An 18,935-nucleotide genomic window follows, 5' to 3' on the forward strand; every position below is an offset into this window, starting at 1 on the left:
GTCTTTCCTCTGCTGCTCCAACTTGGCAAAACACCAAACCCTAGAGTGGTCTCATCATCTACCGTTTCTGTTCCTTAGAGGCATGGTCTATTGAGTGCTGCCAGGCTGACTGTCAGCTGTGTCTCTCAGTCTTGCTACCATCCTATTCCACTGTCACCAGAGCGATCTGGTGAATTGCCATCATCCCATTCCCTTGTCACCAGAGTTACCAGATTTTAAATGAATCTGATTGTGTTATTCCCCTCCTTGAAATCCATTAATAGCTTCTCAGTATTTTTAGGAAAAAAATCCAAATATCCTAGTATGAAAAACAGAGCTTTTGGAGATCTGGCCTTTTAGCATCTCTACCTGATCTTGTTTTCTGTGTGTTGGTATCTCTGTACTACAGACATGTTAAACCACTTACATTTTTCTGAATGTTTTATGTTTTTTTTTCTTTTATGTCACTGAACGTATGATGCTGCTTCTAGGCGTGCTGTTCTCTCTTCTCAAGGTCATCAACTACAGATGATTTAAAATTCTTCAAGTTTACCTCTAGAAAACTTTTACCTAACATAATATATTGTAGGAGTCTACATGTCTTCCTTCTCACTAAACTGTGAGCTTTTTTGAGTATGGATACTCTCTTATCTCTTTAATTCCTAATGCCTTGCACAGGATAGAAGCCTAGAAGTTTGTGATTTAGTTAATAAATGAAGTAACAGAATTTATCGGAGGCTTAAAATATGTTCAGCTAAAATGGGTATTATGTGAGAAGTGGAGAAACATGGTCCCTGCCCTGTTCATAATCTTAGTTGTATGGACAAAAATGACACATAAGGCAATTAAAGCTTAATCAAGTACAGCATTAAGTGAGGAGTTAGGTAGAATGATTAGAAAATGAAGATATAATGGAAAATTTCAAATCCCTTAACATTTCATATCTGCTTTTCATTTTCTCCTTAAATGTTTATCACTACTAACATGCCTATACCTTTTACTTATTTATCTTGTTAGGTTCATAGTCCCCAGTAAAATATACGTTTTGTGAAGATTTTTGTCTGTTTTGTTCACCGTGCTATTTCTGGTGCCTGACATGTGGTAGGTGCTCATTAGATAGTTGTTGAGTGGATTGAATGGAGTGCAGAGAAGGAAGTGATCACTAGGAAATAGTGTTTATGAAAGACTTCATGGAGAAGTATTAACATCTTGAAGTAGACTTGAGAGAGAGTATTTTAGTAGATTAGTGTTTATGAAATATGCCTATTTGAGTAAATAATTACCAATTTTATTTTCATATGACTTTTTCAAGTCATGTTGCTCCTAATTTTTCTTAAAGCTTCCTATGGTTATACAGTCCTCACTGTTGACTCCTGTTGGAGACTTTCACAACAGTAACCTATTTAATCAGAGTAAGAGATGCTGGCCCTTTCCTTATGTACCAGTTGCAGTGAACACCTTCACTTTTTTTTTTTTTCTTTAGCAGATTATATGTAAAAAATAGGTCTGCTGGAGGCAATTACATATTATATACAGATCTTTACACTATATGTCGTTTTGGTACCTGAGATCTTATCTTCTATTTTGCATCTTTTAAATAATTGCAAATAAATTCAAACTTATGGACACAGCAGGGTCTTGATTGTTTTGTGAATTAGGGATCATAATTGACCATTATGCCTCGAAGTTCTTGAATTTTAGCAAATCTTAACTGGCGTTTTAAATATTTGTATGTACACATATTCATATATCACACAGAACTTATAATTACTTTTCCTACTTTTATAGTTTCCTTTCTCTTCTATTTACTTCCCTTCCAAGACTAAAGAAATTAAAATTAGATTTTAAATTAAAACTATTAAAAATGTTAAATCACCAAAATATTTTTTTCAGCTGTAATTGGAACATGTTAGGTAATGTCAGTTTGAATATTTTTTTCTTAGAAAATAAAATTATCTGTGGGCCTCAAATATTGGCTTCTCTTCTCCCAGCTTTTTTCCGCCTAAGCACAGAATTAGATATTCTTAGGTCCTTGTAGCTGCAATAGATCTTAGTAAGCATCTCTACTTGCTTTATTTTAGGGATGAGGCAACTAAGACACAAGGACAAGTGATTTGTCCACAATTAACTGATGACAGGTAATTGATAGTAAGGCCAGATGATAGACTAACTACTGATGAGATAACTAAGCTGTGGCTAACCCCTCTCTTATGCTGACCACTTTCACCTTTAAGGCCGTACTACTTCTGGAAATATATGTGGTTCTGATGACATTTTAAAGGAATATTATTGTAGTGACTTAGTAGAAGAGAAGTAAGTTCCTAGAATTTTGTCAGTCCACCAGTCAGCCAGATTGGGTGTGAGTCAAGCTTTGGCAATACTTGACCATTTTGGTATATAGGTTGTTTGCTAGTTATGTGCACAGGAAGTAATTTCCAGCAGTCTGATTTTAAGCCATTGAAAAATGTTTCATGCTTTCCAACTTAATTTTTGACAACCCGAATGTGAGGATTCACATATACTCCATAGGGAAAGGGTTGACCAGTAAGTGTGTATTAAAGATAACATGAAGAACAAGATTTTTAAAAATCTGGTTAGTCTTTTTCATTTGTTTGTTGTTGTTGTAGTTGAACCTAGGAATGTATGTATTTTGAAAAAAGCTATATGGGTAGACTCTTAGATTATCTTAAATAGAAAAATGAAAACAAAAGGGTCATGTGACTATCCTACATTTCCATTCCTTTTTTATTGGTGATATTTTCTAGGACTCATTTTGATTAAACTGGATTGTGCAAAAATAGCACTTTATATTCTGTGATTTTTAGTGTTTCTTGTTTTTTTAATGGAGGGAGAACATCTGTTTTTTTGGTGGGGGGAATGATTAGTAAATCATTAGTAAATATTCAGGTTGGATAAGAAGAAATGGTTAAAGACGTAGAGATTTTAGATAACCTGAAGTTAGTACTGGCATAACTCCTGGTTGTAGTTGCCTAATGTTAATTAAATTGGATTATTTATTTTTAGTCAGTTGTGTTCATATATTATACTTTTGATGTGAAGAATATTCTGCTAGACGTTTTGAAGTCTCTTAGTTGAACTTAGTCTGAAGTTTAGTTCTGTTGGTTTTCTTTTAAATTATACTCTCTAACTATAGCCTTTGTTTTGGCATGGCAAGTTAGTAATTGCCCTTTGTTCTCTTTCAGATCCTTGCATGTCACTGAGTCCACCATGCTTTACAGAAGAAGACAGATTTAGTCTGGAAGCTCTTCAAACAATACATAAACAAATGGATGATGACAAAGATGGTGGAATTGAAGTAGAGGAAAGTGATGAAGTAGGTGGAAAAATGTTTTCCCTGCTATTGTCTTAGAACAGAATGACTGCATTTCTGTTTCTAGTCTTCAGTTTTCTCTTTCCTCATGTGGCTCATTGCGTTCTTCTTCAACATCTTTAGTTTTCCTTTTTATGTGTTAATTTTACCCTTTATAAACATTTACATGATTTTTCTGTTTTTCTCCCCATTTGGATATAAGTCTACCCAGTTTTATAAAAATTTTCAGTCTCATGTTATTGTATTTCTCAAACATGTATCCTATTCTGACTGTATTTTGTCTATTGTTGCTTTACAAACCACTCCAAATGTAGTGGCTTAAAATGACAACAGGTTATTATTTCTCCTGATTCTGTGGGATCACTGGGCCCAGCTGGGCAGTTTTTCTGTTCCCTTAGATATGGGCTGAGGTCACTATGGAAATTGCATTCTCTTGGAAGCTCTGTTGGGGCTAGAATATCTAAGACAGCCTCTTATTCTGCATAATCTCTTTCTATGTTACCTGTCATCATTCAGGAGCCTAGCCCAGACTTTATTACAGCATGGCAGCTAGTGTCTAAGAAGGCAAGTTCCCATGTGTAAGTGTTTATCCTGCCTCTGCTTGCCAATGGTTGCTAATATATTGGCCAAAACAAGTCATTTGGCTAAGTCAGAGTCTATGTGGAAGAATATTCTACAAAGATGTAGATAACCAGGAAATGTGATTCATTGGAGACCACCAACGTGCTAATTTACTGTACCTACTGTCTTCAGTTTTTCAGCATTCCCATTTCCCCTACTGGTCTGGTTTCTGCCTTAGTTTCTCCCTAAAAGTTGTCTTCTTTGAGTGTTGTCTCATGCTAACCAAATCCCCTGGTCGTTTTTCAGGCCTCTTCAGTCCCTTTGTTGGATTTGTCGCTGTTGAATTGCTTCTTTTTCAGATTATATAATACTAAATTACATTATTTTCTACATTATTATCTCGTGATGTAACAGTGACAGTCTCTAGTAACATTGTTATTTAACGGAGACATTCTCTTGGCTTGCTATACAAAACGTTTGTCTGAGAATGACCATCCATTTTCAGGTTGCCCCGATTCCTCTATCTCTAAGCCAGTCCAGATGCCTGACCTTTTGCTTTCTGCCTGATGTTTTTAGAGGACTCTTACTGTTGCTTTAAACTTAGTATGTGTAAAACAAAATCCCAGTTTTGCTATTTTAATCTCTCGTTGTTCAGTTGCACCTCTGGACCTATTTCTCGATTCTTTTTCTAAAGTAGTTGTTGGCAGACTTTTTCTGTAAAGGACCAAAATATGGGTTGAAATGTGTTCTCTAAAAACATATGTTGAAGTCCTAAACCCCAGCACCTCAGAATGTGACCTTATTTAGAAATAGGGTCATTGCAGATGTAGTTAAGATAAAGTCATACCGGAGTTGGGTGGGCCCTTAATTCGATATGACTGGTGTTCTGCTAAGAGAGGAGAACACCATGTGGAGCCACAGAACAGGAGAGAAAATGACCCTGTGACAGCGGAGGCAGAGATTAGCTTTATACGACTGCACATCAAGGAATGCTAAGGATTGCTGCCGACACCAAAGCTAAGAGAAAGGCATGGAACAGATTCTCCCCTAGAGCCTTTGAGAGGGCATGATTCTGTGGACACTTTGATTTTGAACTTCTTTCTAACCTGCAGATCTGTAAGAGAATAAATTTCTATTGTTGTAAGCCATCCAATTTATGGTACTTTATTATGGCAGTCCTATAATGAATGGAAACGAATATAGGCCAGGTGGCAAATTATTTAGCTGTAGTGGACCATGTAGTTGCTGTTGTAACTATTCAACTCTGCCATTATAGTGTGAAGCAGCCATAGACAGTACAAGAACTAATGGGCATGGCTGTTTTCCAGTAAAACTTTATTTGCAAAAACAGGCAGCCATATTTGGCCTGCATGCTGTAGTTTGCCAACCCCTGTTGTAAATTAAGCTCTTGTGTTCTTAAAATATGTTCCTTCTTCTTCCTTTCCCCACTACCTCTTATCTATTCTAGTTATTTGCTTGTTCTGTTCTAATCTAGCTGTTTATTTTCTTGTGTCTAGATTACTGTCTCTAAGTTTCTCCTTTCTAATCCGTCATGATTATCACGTTGAGAGCATGATAGCTAAGAAACATAGTGATTTCTAATTGCTTATTAGATCAGATATTAAATCTTCAGTCTTATATTTAATGTCTCTGCATCAGTTGATTTCTGCTATTTATTGTGATTAAAATCATTCTGATTAGAGCTTAGTCAGTACCAGTGATACCAAAATCATTACTTTTGGTTTGAAGTAGACCAATTTATTTGTTTCTAGAACCACAGACTATATAATTCTATCTTACATAGCTTCCAACTTAAAAAGTATTTGAAGTGTATATTCTGTTGGACATAAGGAAGAGTGAGTGAGATAAAATTGATGGATTATTAAGAGTTTTACCGTTACTGGAAAACAACGTAAACTAGTTGTCATTTATTGTGGGCTGTTTTATTATATTGAGTGGATAATTCATTCTCTCAACATCATTATCATTACTCATTTTCTCTCTTTATATTTTTATAAAATAGAGATAATTTATAGAGGTAAATTACCTTTATTTATTTATTTATTTATTTTGTATTTTTTTTTTTTTTTTTTTTTTTAGTAGAGACGGGATTTCATGGTGTTAGCTAGGATGGTCTCGATCTCCTGACCTCGTGATCCGCCCGTCTCGGCCTCCCAAAGTGCTGGGATTACAGGCTTGAGCCACCGCGCCCGGCCAATTACCTTTATTTATAAATTACCTTTATTTATAGAGGTAATTTATTCTCTAAACCAAAGAGATTTTCTCAAATTATTTTGTACATTTTCTTAGTCATTTACAATATGACAGGATTAGCTTTGTCAAACAAATTCCATGTCAACTCTGAGAGTATACAGTGTTAAGTAGATGAATACTCTGTGCAGTTTTAGGTTTTAACCCAAAAACTGAGCCTCTTCAGTTTCAATGACTTGCTAAAATGGCTCACAGAACTCAGGAAAACACTTTACTGGTTTATTATAAAGTATACAACTCAGGAACATCCGAATAGAAGAAATGCATAGGACAGGGTATGGGGGCTGTGCGCTCAGAGCTTCCATGTCTTCATTCCACCCTCCCAACACCTTGATATGCTCACCAGCCTGGAAGCTCTTGGAATCCTGAATCTTGTAACAGAGTTTTTGTAGAGCTCAGTTTTCCTGAAGGTCAGTGGGTGGGACTTAAAGTTACAACCCGCTAATTACTTGGTCTTTCTAGTAACCAGCTTTAACCTGAAGGTATTTAGGGCCCCATCCTAAATCACTTTGTTAGCATAAACTCAGGTTGGTGGATAGGGGCAGTAGTGAATAACAAAAGACTCACCTGTCAGGAAATTTCCAGGATTTTAGGATCTCTGTGCCTGGAACCTAGGACAAAGACCAAATATGTTTCTCATTATATACATTGTATATTAACATAGTATTAATATAATAAAATATTATATAAATATATATTATGTAATTATAAAATCTATGATAAATATGTAAATAAATTATATATTACTATATTTGGTGCTGCTATAGCAGGGTACTATAGATTGGGTAATTTGTAGTGAACAGAGATGTATTGACTCACAGTTGTGGAAGTTGGGAAGTCCAACATCAAGGTGCTGGCAGGTTTGGTGATTCTGATTTCAAGATGACTCCTTGAATGCTGCGTTCCCTGGAGGGAAGACTGTTTTCTCTTTACGGTGTGGAAGCAGAAGGGCCAAGAGGCAAAAGGTGTCTACCTTGCCCTTTTATAAGGGCATTAATTCCTCTCCTGAGGGTTGAGCCCTTATGGCCCTATTACCTCCCAAAACCTCCCTATTACCTGTTACTTCCTAACACTGCCACAATGGCAAATTTCAATATGAGTTTTGGAGGGGAAAAACATTCAAATTATAACACACCACAATTATAAAAATATTTAAATATGAAAAATAGCAGAAATCCACATTTCCTGAATCATTAAAAATACCTTCAAAGGAAAGAGCAGTTAAAATTGCGCATAATATATACACAAAGAAGGTATGAAGGAAGCTTTTGCAGATATTTCACAGCCTATTTGTAATTGATTGCATTATAATTCTTAGAATTACAAGTTATTTTAATCTTTTTTACCTCATCAGATATACTTCTTTAATTTTTAATTTTTTTTTACTTTTGTAGAGATGAGAGTCTTGCTGTGTGGCTCAGGCTGGTTTCAAAAGCCTGGTCTCAAGCAATCTTCCTGCCTTGGCCTCCCAAAGTGCTTGGATTACAGGCATGCACCAGCCTTTATCAGATATTAAATTCACATGTGCAGAGTGTTATTACCACTCTGCAAAACAAATTAAGCATACATGGCTGTGTAATTTATATTTCAGTGGAAGTCTTAATTGAGTCTTTTAAATTTCAGCGGAGTTTTTGGCATGTTGTAATAAAAGTCAGAACTAAGTAAAACTTAGGTTTAAAAAATAGAGCTTAGAATTCTTTGATATGAGAGGTGAATTTTAATATTTAAAAAGAGAAGATATCTTTCTGTATTTCTCTTACTGTTTAAATGCAAACACAACATGCCTTTATATTTTACTATTACCTAAAAGAATGTAAAAATCCACTGTCCAGTGTGGTAGCCACTAGCCATATTTGGCTATTCAGCATTCGAAGTTGAGGTGTGCTATAAAGTATAAAACACACCTGAAATTTTGAAGTCTTATATGAGAAGAATAATATTAAATATCGAATTTGAAAATATTGATTACCCATTGGAGATATTTGAGACATATTGGGTTATATGAAATATGATATTAAAATTTACTTTCTTTGTTTTTACTCAATGTAACTTCTAGAACACAAAATTATGTATGTAGCTCACATTTTATTTCTGTTAGACAGCACTGATCTAGACTCTGTGTGATGTGTTTGTATGCTTTAAAGGATGAATTATTAATTCTGCAGTTCTTGGACTATAGTCCTTCAGTTCAATATAGGTGCATTTTGATTTGTGTTTCTTGTTAAAGTGTCTTTTTGAAAGAAATAAACAATAATTCTTTTATGGACCTTTACTGGCCTTCACTAGGAAACTTTGTAAGTTTAATAGGAAACCTTAACCCAAATTTTAAAGTACTTAATTTCTTGTGATTTTAGCCCAAATTTTAAAGTACTTAATTTCTTGTGATTGTTTTGTTTTGAAATGTTGCTTTTCTAAAAAAAAAAAAATTCAGAAAAGTATTGAGCATTTGAAAAATTCTGGTTAAAAACATTTTTTTTTTTTCTCTTTAGTACCCTCTGTTTTGCGTTTTGGCCATATGAGAGATTGTTTATTTCTATAATTTATTTAATATTGAGCTAATATCTGATGGCCTATTTTATACCAGATACTCAAATAGTTGCTTGGAATAGATCAGGAACAAGATAGACAAAATCTGTGCCTTTAAGTAAACATTCTGGTAGGGCTTGTGGCAAGGAGACAAAGCAAAATAAGTAAGCAGTGGCAGGGGGATCATTATCAGTTAGAGATGATGGGGGCTGTCATGTTCTATAGGGTGGCAGGCAAAGTGAGGGTAACACTTAAAGGGTATCATGTGTACAGTACTTGGACAAGTAAGAGAATAAATGTCTGATAACTTTCCAGGGCTATGTTAAAACTGAATTTGGAGTACTTGGGGTGTTTCAGATCAGGAATAGGATATAAAACTTTTGCTCTCTAGGTCATCGTCTTCTGGATCAGCATAAAAAAGGTTAGATGTCAATGTGTGCAGAATCTGTGACCTGTTAAGATTGAATTGTTGATTGCATTCAAGGTTGCACGTTCTGTCAATTTTAGTGAAATTTTGGAAAGTTTAGGTATTTGATCAACAAATAATTTAAATAAGAGAAATTAATGGTTTTGATGCCCTGAGCACGGCAGTGGAGTTCACATTGTTATTGCTCATTTTGTGACTGAAAAGTTTAATCATAGATTCTAGTGTGTATGATTTTTGTTTTCTGTTCTTACTTTTCCCTCTTCTTCTTTGAATGAACATTTTTTTCATTCCTTTTTCTAGTTTTTCTTTCTTTTTATTTATTCTTTTTCATTTTACCACCTGGAATAGGTAGTTTTAGAGGTTTTTTTTCTTATCAGTTTGTTTGATATACATATATAAAACAAAATCAACTTTAAGACCTACTTATCTGAAAAGTCCATTGTACCTAGTATCTCAGTATTCCTTATGTTACGTATGCTCCCTTCACAATACCTTTGCCATAATTTTTATACCTCTTGGAAAGCTTAGTTAACAACACATGTATCAGTGGAGAGTCACTTAAGAAAACAGGCAAAATTAGGATTAGACAAAAAAGAAGGCAATGCATTTTAAAATCGAACAGTGTGTTTTGAATTATGTGGGGTATTGTGTCCGAAAGATTAAATACATCTATTTTTTGCTGAAGTTTTCTAAGGTTAACTTTTAACTTGTGTATTAGTTTATTGCTGTGTAACAAATGACCCCAAAACTTAGTGGCTTAAAGCAACACACATTTCTCATTTCATGGTTTCGGTGGGTCAGAAATCTTAGTGCAGCTTAGGTGGGTCTTCTGGCTCTGGGTCTCTCACTGGGCTGCAATTAAGGTATCAGCTGGGGTTGTGTCATCTCAAGGCCTGATTAGGAGAGGATCCACTTAAAAACCTGCTCGTGTAGCTGTTAGTCTCACAGGTCCTCAATGGCCGTTGGAGATACCAGTTTTCTGCCATATAGGTCTCTCTGTAGGCAGCTTATAACATGACAGTGGGGTTCCCTCAGCCCATTGTCTCACTCGCTCAGAGTGAGAGGGAGCTCTGAGAGACAGAGAAGGGGCAGTAATGTGGAAGTTATAATCTTTTTGTGACTAATGCTGGAAGTGACGTCCCATCACTTTTGCTGTATTCTACTCATGAGAAGTGAGTTACTAGGTCCAGCCAACCCTCATGGAGAGACAAATACAAGGATGTGGGGATCATTGGGAGCCATTTCAGAGACTGCTTACCACAGTTTGTTTTGATAATTTGCTAACTGGAAATATTTGATGGGAGATTCTCAAGCCATAGAAATATAGAGTGTAAAAGCAGTAAAGTTACAACATTTCCTTTAAAAGGCTTTGTTTTGGAAATGTCCCACAATAAAACCCATTGTGTTCATCTTTGTAATGGGATATGTGTAGACTTTTAAAGTCTGATTAAAAGTTATCTATTGAGTAGAGCTTTGTGGTGAATGGTGACTCTAATTACATGCACAAATGTACCAGTGTAATTTGTTTCACTGAAGGATCACTTGACATTCTTCTGAAAGAACAAGCAGGGCAAAGGTAAGGGAAGGGTGTAGGTAGGTGCTAGAGAAGTCTTGCTGTCTGTTAACTTCCAGTTACTGAGGTACTTTCCTCTATACTGAACTTTTCATAATTTCATGATTTGTTTAGTTAATATAACTTGATACCATAAAAATAGAGACTTTCTTTCTGGAAAATAATGACAATCAGCACACAATTAAAGTAGCAGAGAATGTTAATGGGTGTTTTGTAGGAAAATGGATTACATGGTCAAAATTGGGAAATACTGGATTCGTGTTGTAGGACTTCTTAAACTTAATTTATAAATTTATATACTAAAATAACATTTATTGAGCATTTACTGGTTGTACCATAGTATAAGCACTTTTGTATTTAAAATGGTATGGACTCCTTATAATAACCCTATTAGCTAAGAATCTACTCTTATTATCTTATATGCAGATGAGGAAACAGTTTGGTAGGTTAGGCAATATGCCCATAGTCAGCAGCTTGTGAATGATAGAGTTGGGGTTTTGAAGCCAGGCAGACTCCAGAACCCATGTTCCTGATTTCTAGTGCTGTTTCTCTGTGTTAATGTAGATTATTAATCTTCAAAAGGATGGTAAATCTTACGTCTGTTTGACAAGGAACTTTTGTAGTACAAACTACCTCTTAAGTTTGGCATAATGTAAGTGGTCGATCAGTTTTTGTTTAATTGAATGTTTTTCCTGGAAATTGATAATTGCTACCAAAATAACACCACATAGATTTTTTAGTGACTTTAACATAACTCAGTACTGACACTAAACTTACTTTAGCATCTGATCAAAGATAAAGTCATTTTAGCAAATGATAAATTGAACATCGTTTGTTAAATTTATTGCTTTTGTTTTGCATTTATTAAATTTTTCATGGCAGTATATCTTGGCTATAAATGTCTAAAGAGTACTTAATAAGCATCTAATAAATGTTTGTTTAATGAATGAATATTGGGAAATCAAACTTTTGGAATGGCCTGGGCCTGTAAGTGACAATGGAGAGCCCATGGTGATCATAGGTTAGGAGCATTCTCTGGAGCTAAGCAGCAGCAGCAGCAACTGCTTAGTACTTGTCAACAACAGAAAAATAATTAAGAGCTGAAGAAACAAACTTCGGTTCAGCAGTCTTTTATTGATCACCTGTTGTCTGCCAGACAGTGTGCTAGATGTTGGCTTTGCAAAGATAAACAAAGGCATCTGGTCATTTAATGGAAAAAACGCATAATGACTTGTCCTGAAAGAACTGAGAAGTAATAAAGAATCAATGTGTACATAAGAGACTAGAAGTGAGAAAAGACATGAGAAAGCATCAGATTAATGCTGATATGATCTGTGGATATCAAGAAAGTAAGGCAACAATGGAAAACAGAAAAGAGCTGGTGGGAGAGTGAATCTGAGGTAAGAGGTCTTTGTACCCCCGGATGTATTAGCGCTTATTGCAGAGGGCACACAAGTCATAGGCCAGCACTTCTAGCCTACAGAACTGCTATTGAGAACTCAAAAACAAAAAAGTTAGTGTCTGGATTTCTTCATTTTTTCATATCTGTTCTTATGAAAACATTTTGTCTTACTTAAAGGTAAATAAATATTAAGGGGAAGTGGGAAAGTTAACGGAAAAGTTATTCTATGATGAAGAAAATTATGGATTTTAGGTATAGAAGTGAGTCTTCTGCTGAACAGATTTACAAGTTGAGGAAAAGGTGAAGGATGCCTAGTAGATTTGATGCAAATGTGGAGAAACCTGTGGTTCAAATACAATCCTTCAAATGGCATTGTTGAATCAGTTAGCATTTCTGATAGCAGCAAAAAAGAAAATGACTTTCTATAGGTCAAAAGTGGCTCTACTGTTACATTTTTCCAAACTGTTTTTATATTATCATCATCATGTTTTTCCAGACTCTTTTTATTATATGCTTCAGGTTTTGCAGAGGTGGGTAGCATACACTTGCAATCTCAGCCAACTTAGGAGGCTAAGGTAGGAAGATCACTTGAGCTAAGGAGTTTGAGACTAGCTTGGGCAGTATAACGAGACCTCATCTCAAAAAAAAAAGAAAAAAAGTTTTTGAATATGTGCTTCCTGATACAGTTTTAAAATAAATAGCTGTATGTAATTAGTGTGTATAGATACATATATATTACATATTATATATGAACACATTCAAACTCTTGTACTAATGTTACATGTTTTTAAAATACCCGCAAAAATATGGCTGGGTGCGTTGACTCACGCCTGTAATCCCAGTACTTTGGGAGGCTGAGGGGAGAGGATCACTTGAAGTCAGGCGTTTGAGACCACACTGGCCAACTTAGTGAAACCCCATCGCTACTAAAAATACAAAAATTAGCCGGGCGTGGTGGCACGCGCCTGTCATCCCAGCTACCTGGGAGGCTGAAGCAGAAGAATCGCTTGAACCCAGGAGGTGGAGTTTGCAGTGAGCCAAGATTATGCACCTGGACTCCAGCCTGGGCAACAGAGCGAGACTATCTCAAAAAAAGAAAAAGTAAAAAAATACCCACAAAAATATAAATTAAAAAAATGAGATAAAATTGAATGTAAATGTAAATTCTAATATTTTCTCGAAATCTCAAGTGGGTTAGATTATACATCCTTTTTGGGTGTGGGCAACCTAAATTTGGAGACCGTTGCACTAATGAATTGTAAAGCAATGTCATGTTATAAGTCACACAGATTTCATTCCATTTTCATAAGAACAGACAATTGTGAGAATTTCTCAAGAAAGCAAATTCTAGAGACACTTGCTAATGTTAATATTTATTTTATTCTTCTCTAATTTTCATGGTCACTCTTTGCAGGTTTCTTCATCATATAGCACATTAGTTACTGATCTTTTAATGATGTCCACTGTGCATTTTATGATTAAAATTAGCTCTGATACTTGTGATACCTGTAAGAAGTGGTAATATAAGAATAGAACAAGGCCAGGCGCGGTGGCTCATGCCTGCAGTCCCAGCACTTTGGGAGGCCAAGGTGGGTGGATCACCTGAGGTCGGGAGTTCGAGATTGGCCTGACCAACATGGAGAAACCCCGTCTCTACACAAAATACAAAATTAGATGGGCATGGTGGCACATGCCTGCAATTAGATGGGCATATTGGCGCGTGCCTGCAGTCCCAGCTATTCAGGAGGCTGAGGCAGAAGAATCGCTTGAACCCGGGAGGTGGAGGTTGTGGTGAGCCGAGATTGTGCCATTGCACTCCAATTTGGGCAACAAGAGCGAAATTCCATCTCCAAAAAAAAACAGAACAAAGTTCACTTATTTATACTAGTTTAGGAAAAAAAAGCAGAGAATGAGTGAGGCAGAAAATGTAGATAATCATTTTGATAAGGGAAGACATGATTAAACTTTAAAAAAATATGTATCTTATAAGTTTGCCACTATGGCTTTGTATTTCAACTGCAAATTCTATTTTAAAATTTAATTTATATCTGGAGTGTGGATATCTGAAGAGACCCAGGAAGTAATGATTTTGGACACTACTATTAATTAGGATTCTGGAAGAAAGATTCTTGGATGTAGCTGGAAGTCATCTTGTAGGGTATGTATACGGTATTTTGATATTCAGCAGCTCACCAAAGCGTGCTGAGCATTACATACTTGTTTGTCATTTTGGTTACCTCTTCTTTGTTTACCTATATGTAATTATAGTTTAAATTATTCAAAATGAGATAGGCACTCTATACATCTTTTAGAAGCAAGATATTAAATAGAAAAAGGTTAGGGCCACCTTAATACTTTTCATTTAGCTTACAGAGTGAGAAAGGAGGGAAAGAAGTAGATGAAAAGGGAGTTGATGTATTTCCAAGAAATTGCTCTAAGGAATAAACAAGTTGATGCTCCCTTGACAAGCAGTATTAACTTAACATGAAAACTTGTGAGAAATGCAAATTCTGGAGCTCCACGCAAACCCTACTGAATCCAAGCAGCTTGGGGATAGGACCTAGCAATCCATTTTAACAAGTCCTCTGGGTGATTCTGATGAAGTTTGAGAACCACTAGACCTTCAGGACACTGATAGTAAGCTCTTTATCTTGACTTTTTATGAGTACACAGTAACAAATCTTATTTTTTTGTGATTAGGTCTTTGAAAATATGGTTCATGACTTATTCTTTGTACCTTGATAAATCTTACAGTTGTTTTGCATCATACTTTTGCAGTTTATTTTTTTTTATAATCTCAGGCACAGTATTTTTAAATATAAATACTACTGTGATGCTCTTGCAAGATACCTTGTTTTCAGCTCCTGTATTTTGTGACTTTACTTTTGCCAAGTTCCACCTTAAAAATTTCTTTGTATGTTTTACAGGAAGTCATTGACAAGCAGCGTTGTATTTGTCTTTTTCATGTGGAGGAGGATCTTTTGCTTTTTAAAGTAAGACAGTTCTGTAACCTAGATGGTTAAGAATCATTGTGCAAGTTATTGAGACAGATCTTAAGAAAATGTCTCATGATTTTATATTATACTTAGAATATTTTTTACTTAAATTGTGAAATTTCTACCTGGTCCCAGCGTTTATTTAGTTAAGTACCTTTGGCCTTATGTCCTGACAATTACAGTAACTATTTACTGGAGTTTCTTCTCTGTCTCTTGCTTTTCCAGTTCATTTACCAACTGCTGTTGAGATATCTTTTCGTTTATGACATTTGATAAGAGCTGATTCTCCCAGAGCGTTTCTAGTCATGTATCTGCTTGTCCCTCAAAGCAACCACAATAGAAACCAAAGAACTTGCTCTTACCCTACTATTTCTTACCATCCAGACTATGTAATCTCTATGCTTGAGTTCTGATTTATTAAAGGGGGTTCCCTCTTCTTGAGGCTATCTTAGTCATAGGACATTTGAGAAACACCGTTGGTTGTATATAGTTCAGTTATGTACAGATTAAATAGGATTTTGTGGTGAACTAGGAAGTTAAACACAATAACATAGTTTCTGTGGAAAGATATGCTTCACATAGTGGATGCATACTCTTAAATGTAACCTACTTATAAACTGAGAATAACTGACTGTAGTATATGATCTGTGTATGAAGAGCCAAAAACTTCTGAAATCGTTTTATAGTACCATGGAGTATCGAAACATTCAACCCAGTGCCTTTTGCCTTTTTTGTTTGAGACAGGGTCTCACTCTGTTACCCAGGCTGGAGTGCAGGGGCGTGAACATGACTCACCACAGCCTTGACCTCCTGGGCTCCAGGCATCCTCCCACCTCAGCCTTCCAAGTAGCTGGGACTACAGTCATGAGCCACCATGCCTGGCTAAGTTTTGTATTTTTTGTAGAGATGGGGTTTCAGCGTGTTGCCCAGGCTGGTCTAGAACTTCTGGGCTCAAGCAATTCACCCGCCTCAACCTCTTATAGTATTAGAATTACAGGCAAAAGCCACTGTGCCTGGTGCCTTTTGCGTTTTACTGCGAGTTGCCACAACCCCTGCTTCAACAAGTGACTCTTTTAGCCCCTTTCCCAAATTCTTTTTGCTTTCATTAGTCAGACCATATGGTAATTATGTATTTTTTATTAAAAATTATTTCTCATTTCTGTTTCACTAATTTTTAGTTTACCTCAACAAGAGTTTCCTATTAAACATTGCTACAGACCGGAAGGGGGCAGAGCAGTGGGAGTAGGAGTGTGAATTATGACAGGTCAGTGTGTCTGCACTTCTCTTTTTCAATTCCAGCCTGATGGTACTGCCAGTCCTGCTGTCTCCCCACTCCTTCTCAGCGTTTTCAGCATCACAGCATGGCATTGCGTTGATTTAATATATTTTTTGCGAGTTTAGGATACTTCACATAGTATCTCACCTTAAAAGATGTTTGCTGAGTACAGACCTATTTATTCCCATTTCACAAATGAATTGTGCCTTTACTGTAACATTATTAGTCTTGTATTGTTGTTATTATAGATAGGATGGCCATATAATTTATTATCCAAACTGTCATTTTCTTCTGAGTGAAAGAGAGTGTTATTAATAATTACATCCAAAGGGTGTAAACGAGGACTGTCCTAAGCAGACGGGCCATATAATTACCTTCGCCATGTGGCTTATCAGCCCGCTTCAGTTGTACTTACCTTTATCTTTGTCTTGCTCCCTCACTAAGTTGTTATTAAATTGATCTAAGTTTTGTGCCAAGATTTGTGCTACTGCTAAAAACCCTGGCTCTGCCTCAGTTTGGTTTATCAGTCTGAGTCTTTTTGTATTGTACAGCTTGTTTTCTACTAACATGACAGAAAGACTCAGCAACTTTCCATTCCTTTTTCTTTTTTGCAGGTAAGTGATTTTTTTTTGTCTTTTTATTCTCTAGAAATAAATAGTGTAAACTTTTTTTTTTTTTTGAGATGGAGTCTCGCTCTGTTGCCCAGGCTGGACTGTGGTGGCGCGATCTCGGTTCACTGCAAGGTCCGCCTCCTGGGTTCATGCCATTCTCCTGCCTCAGCCTCCCGAGTAGCTGGGACTACAGGCACACACCACTATGCCTGGCTAATTTTTTGTATTTTTAGTAGAGACGGGGTTTCACTGTGTTAGCCAGGATGGTCTCAATCTCCTGACCTCGTGATTCGCCTGCCTCGGCCTCCCAAAGTGCTGGGATTACAGGCGTGAGCCACCGCGCCCAGCCAAACCTTTTCTTATATTAAAATAATGTTGACTTTTAGAATTTTTTTTTAGTAGTATATTTCTTGGTTTTCCCAAATTTTCTTTTTAAAAAAAAAAAAAAAAAGTCCCCAGCTTTATTGAGGCATATTTGACAAATAAAGATTGTATATATTCAAGGTGTATGATGTGGTGATTTGATATCTTTATACATCGTGAAATGATTATTATTGCAGTCTCATCACCTCACATGTCAAAGGGTACAAACTTTCAGTTATAAGATGATAAGCTCTGGGGATCTAATGTGTAGCTAGTTACTGTAGTTAATAATACTGTATTATATACCTGAAATTTGCTAGGAGAGTAGATCTTTGGTGTTTTTACCACAGAAACAAAGGTAACCAAGTTTTCATATCTGAAGAATTTTATGTAATAGTCTAAGTTTTCCTATGTATCCAGCATTTAGCCTGCAGGAAGTTCCCCAAGGACTGACTGCTGCAGTCACTGATCACATAGTCTCAGGAGACAGTTCTGCTCTAGAAAGCTGTTTGGGTTGTCGTAAGGTAAAGTGCTAAGCTATATCAGGGAGGTGTAAGGTAAATAGTTCTTATCCTCAGGTAACCTCACATTTATGCTGTCTCACGTTCTCTTCAGCAGTACTTTTTTGAGATGGACAGAAGTGTTATCTCTCTTATAGATAAGGAGACAGAGGCTTAGAGAGATTAAGTTATTTAGGTTACATAGTGTACCTAAAGAGTGCTAGGATTAGAGTCCACCTGTCTCAACTATTGTTCATTCTTCATGACATGTTTAGGCATAATTTCGTTTTTTTTTAAATTTTTTAATTTTTAGCTTGTATTCAGTTTTGAGCCATGGAAGCTAAAAAAGAGGCTCTCTGCATACATTCTTGAACTGGGTTTCTGTTAATATTGGATGGTCTGTTAATGTTAATATCCACCTCACTGGATGTAAAGGGCTGAATCAGATAAATATAACATTTTAAAACTAAAGAATATTTTGTCTGGATCCCAAAAATGTTACAAACAATTGATAGTATTTAAGAGCCTTTTACTTTAATTGTCAGTCCTTGCTAACTCACCTTTATTATTTTTTTAATATCATACCCGTACCTAAAATTTCTTTTAAGTGTTCATTGGGGATGTTTGAAAATTTTTATGTGTGGTTTTTGTTTTGTTCTCATTTTCCCTTTGTTTTCTTTTCTTTGACCCCCTGAAGGACTTGGGAAATAGGCCTAAGGGCATTGTTGACTACTTCGTTAAAAACAAAACACATGTAAGGTTTTGAAGTTCTTGTTGATATATTTAGCACTGTACTAAATATGGGACAGATTGAAAAACTGAACATAGGCCCCATGAGTTTACTGTCTAGTAGGGTATATAATGTCATATATGTATATACTACAAGGCATGTCATGGCAAACGATATCCTAGGAATACACATGAATCGTGGCGTGTTCTTGTGATGCACATCTGTTTGGGGAGCATCAAACAAAGCTCTGCCTAGGGTCGTTAAGATGGACTTTGTGAAATGGGAATAGTTTTCACGGGTTTACATGATGGGAAGCACGTGCCATGATGTAGGGGCAGGACAGGGAAAAAGTACTAAAGCCCCTCGAGTGCTAATTTACTCAGTAGCGA

The 18,935-nt window shown here is 36.1% G+C and overlaps 1 protein-coding gene across 2 annotated transcripts in view; it reads left to right on the forward strand.

The window, feature by feature from the left end:
- Positions 1-18,935, forward strand: part of STIM2 (stromal interaction molecule 2) — a 168,997-nt gene that overhangs the window by 61,335 nt on the left and 88,727 nt on the right. For both annotated transcript variants that reach the window (XM_033213936.1, XM_033213935.1), the window contains exon 2: positions 3,183-3,313. In XM_033213936.1, the coding sequence (XP_033069827.1) occupies positions 3,183-3,313 (131 nt within the window). The remainder of the gene's footprint in view (positions 1-3,182; positions 3,314-18,935) is intronic.

The sequence above is a fragment of the Trachypithecus francoisi genome, unplaced genomic scaffold, assembly GCF_009764315.1.
Source record: "Trachypithecus francoisi isolate TF-2019V2 unplaced genomic scaffold, Tfra_2.0 Lachesis_group1, whole genome shotgun sequence".
Taxonomy (NCBI): Eukaryota; Metazoa; Chordata; class Mammalia; order Primates; family Cercopithecidae; genus Trachypithecus; species Trachypithecus francoisi.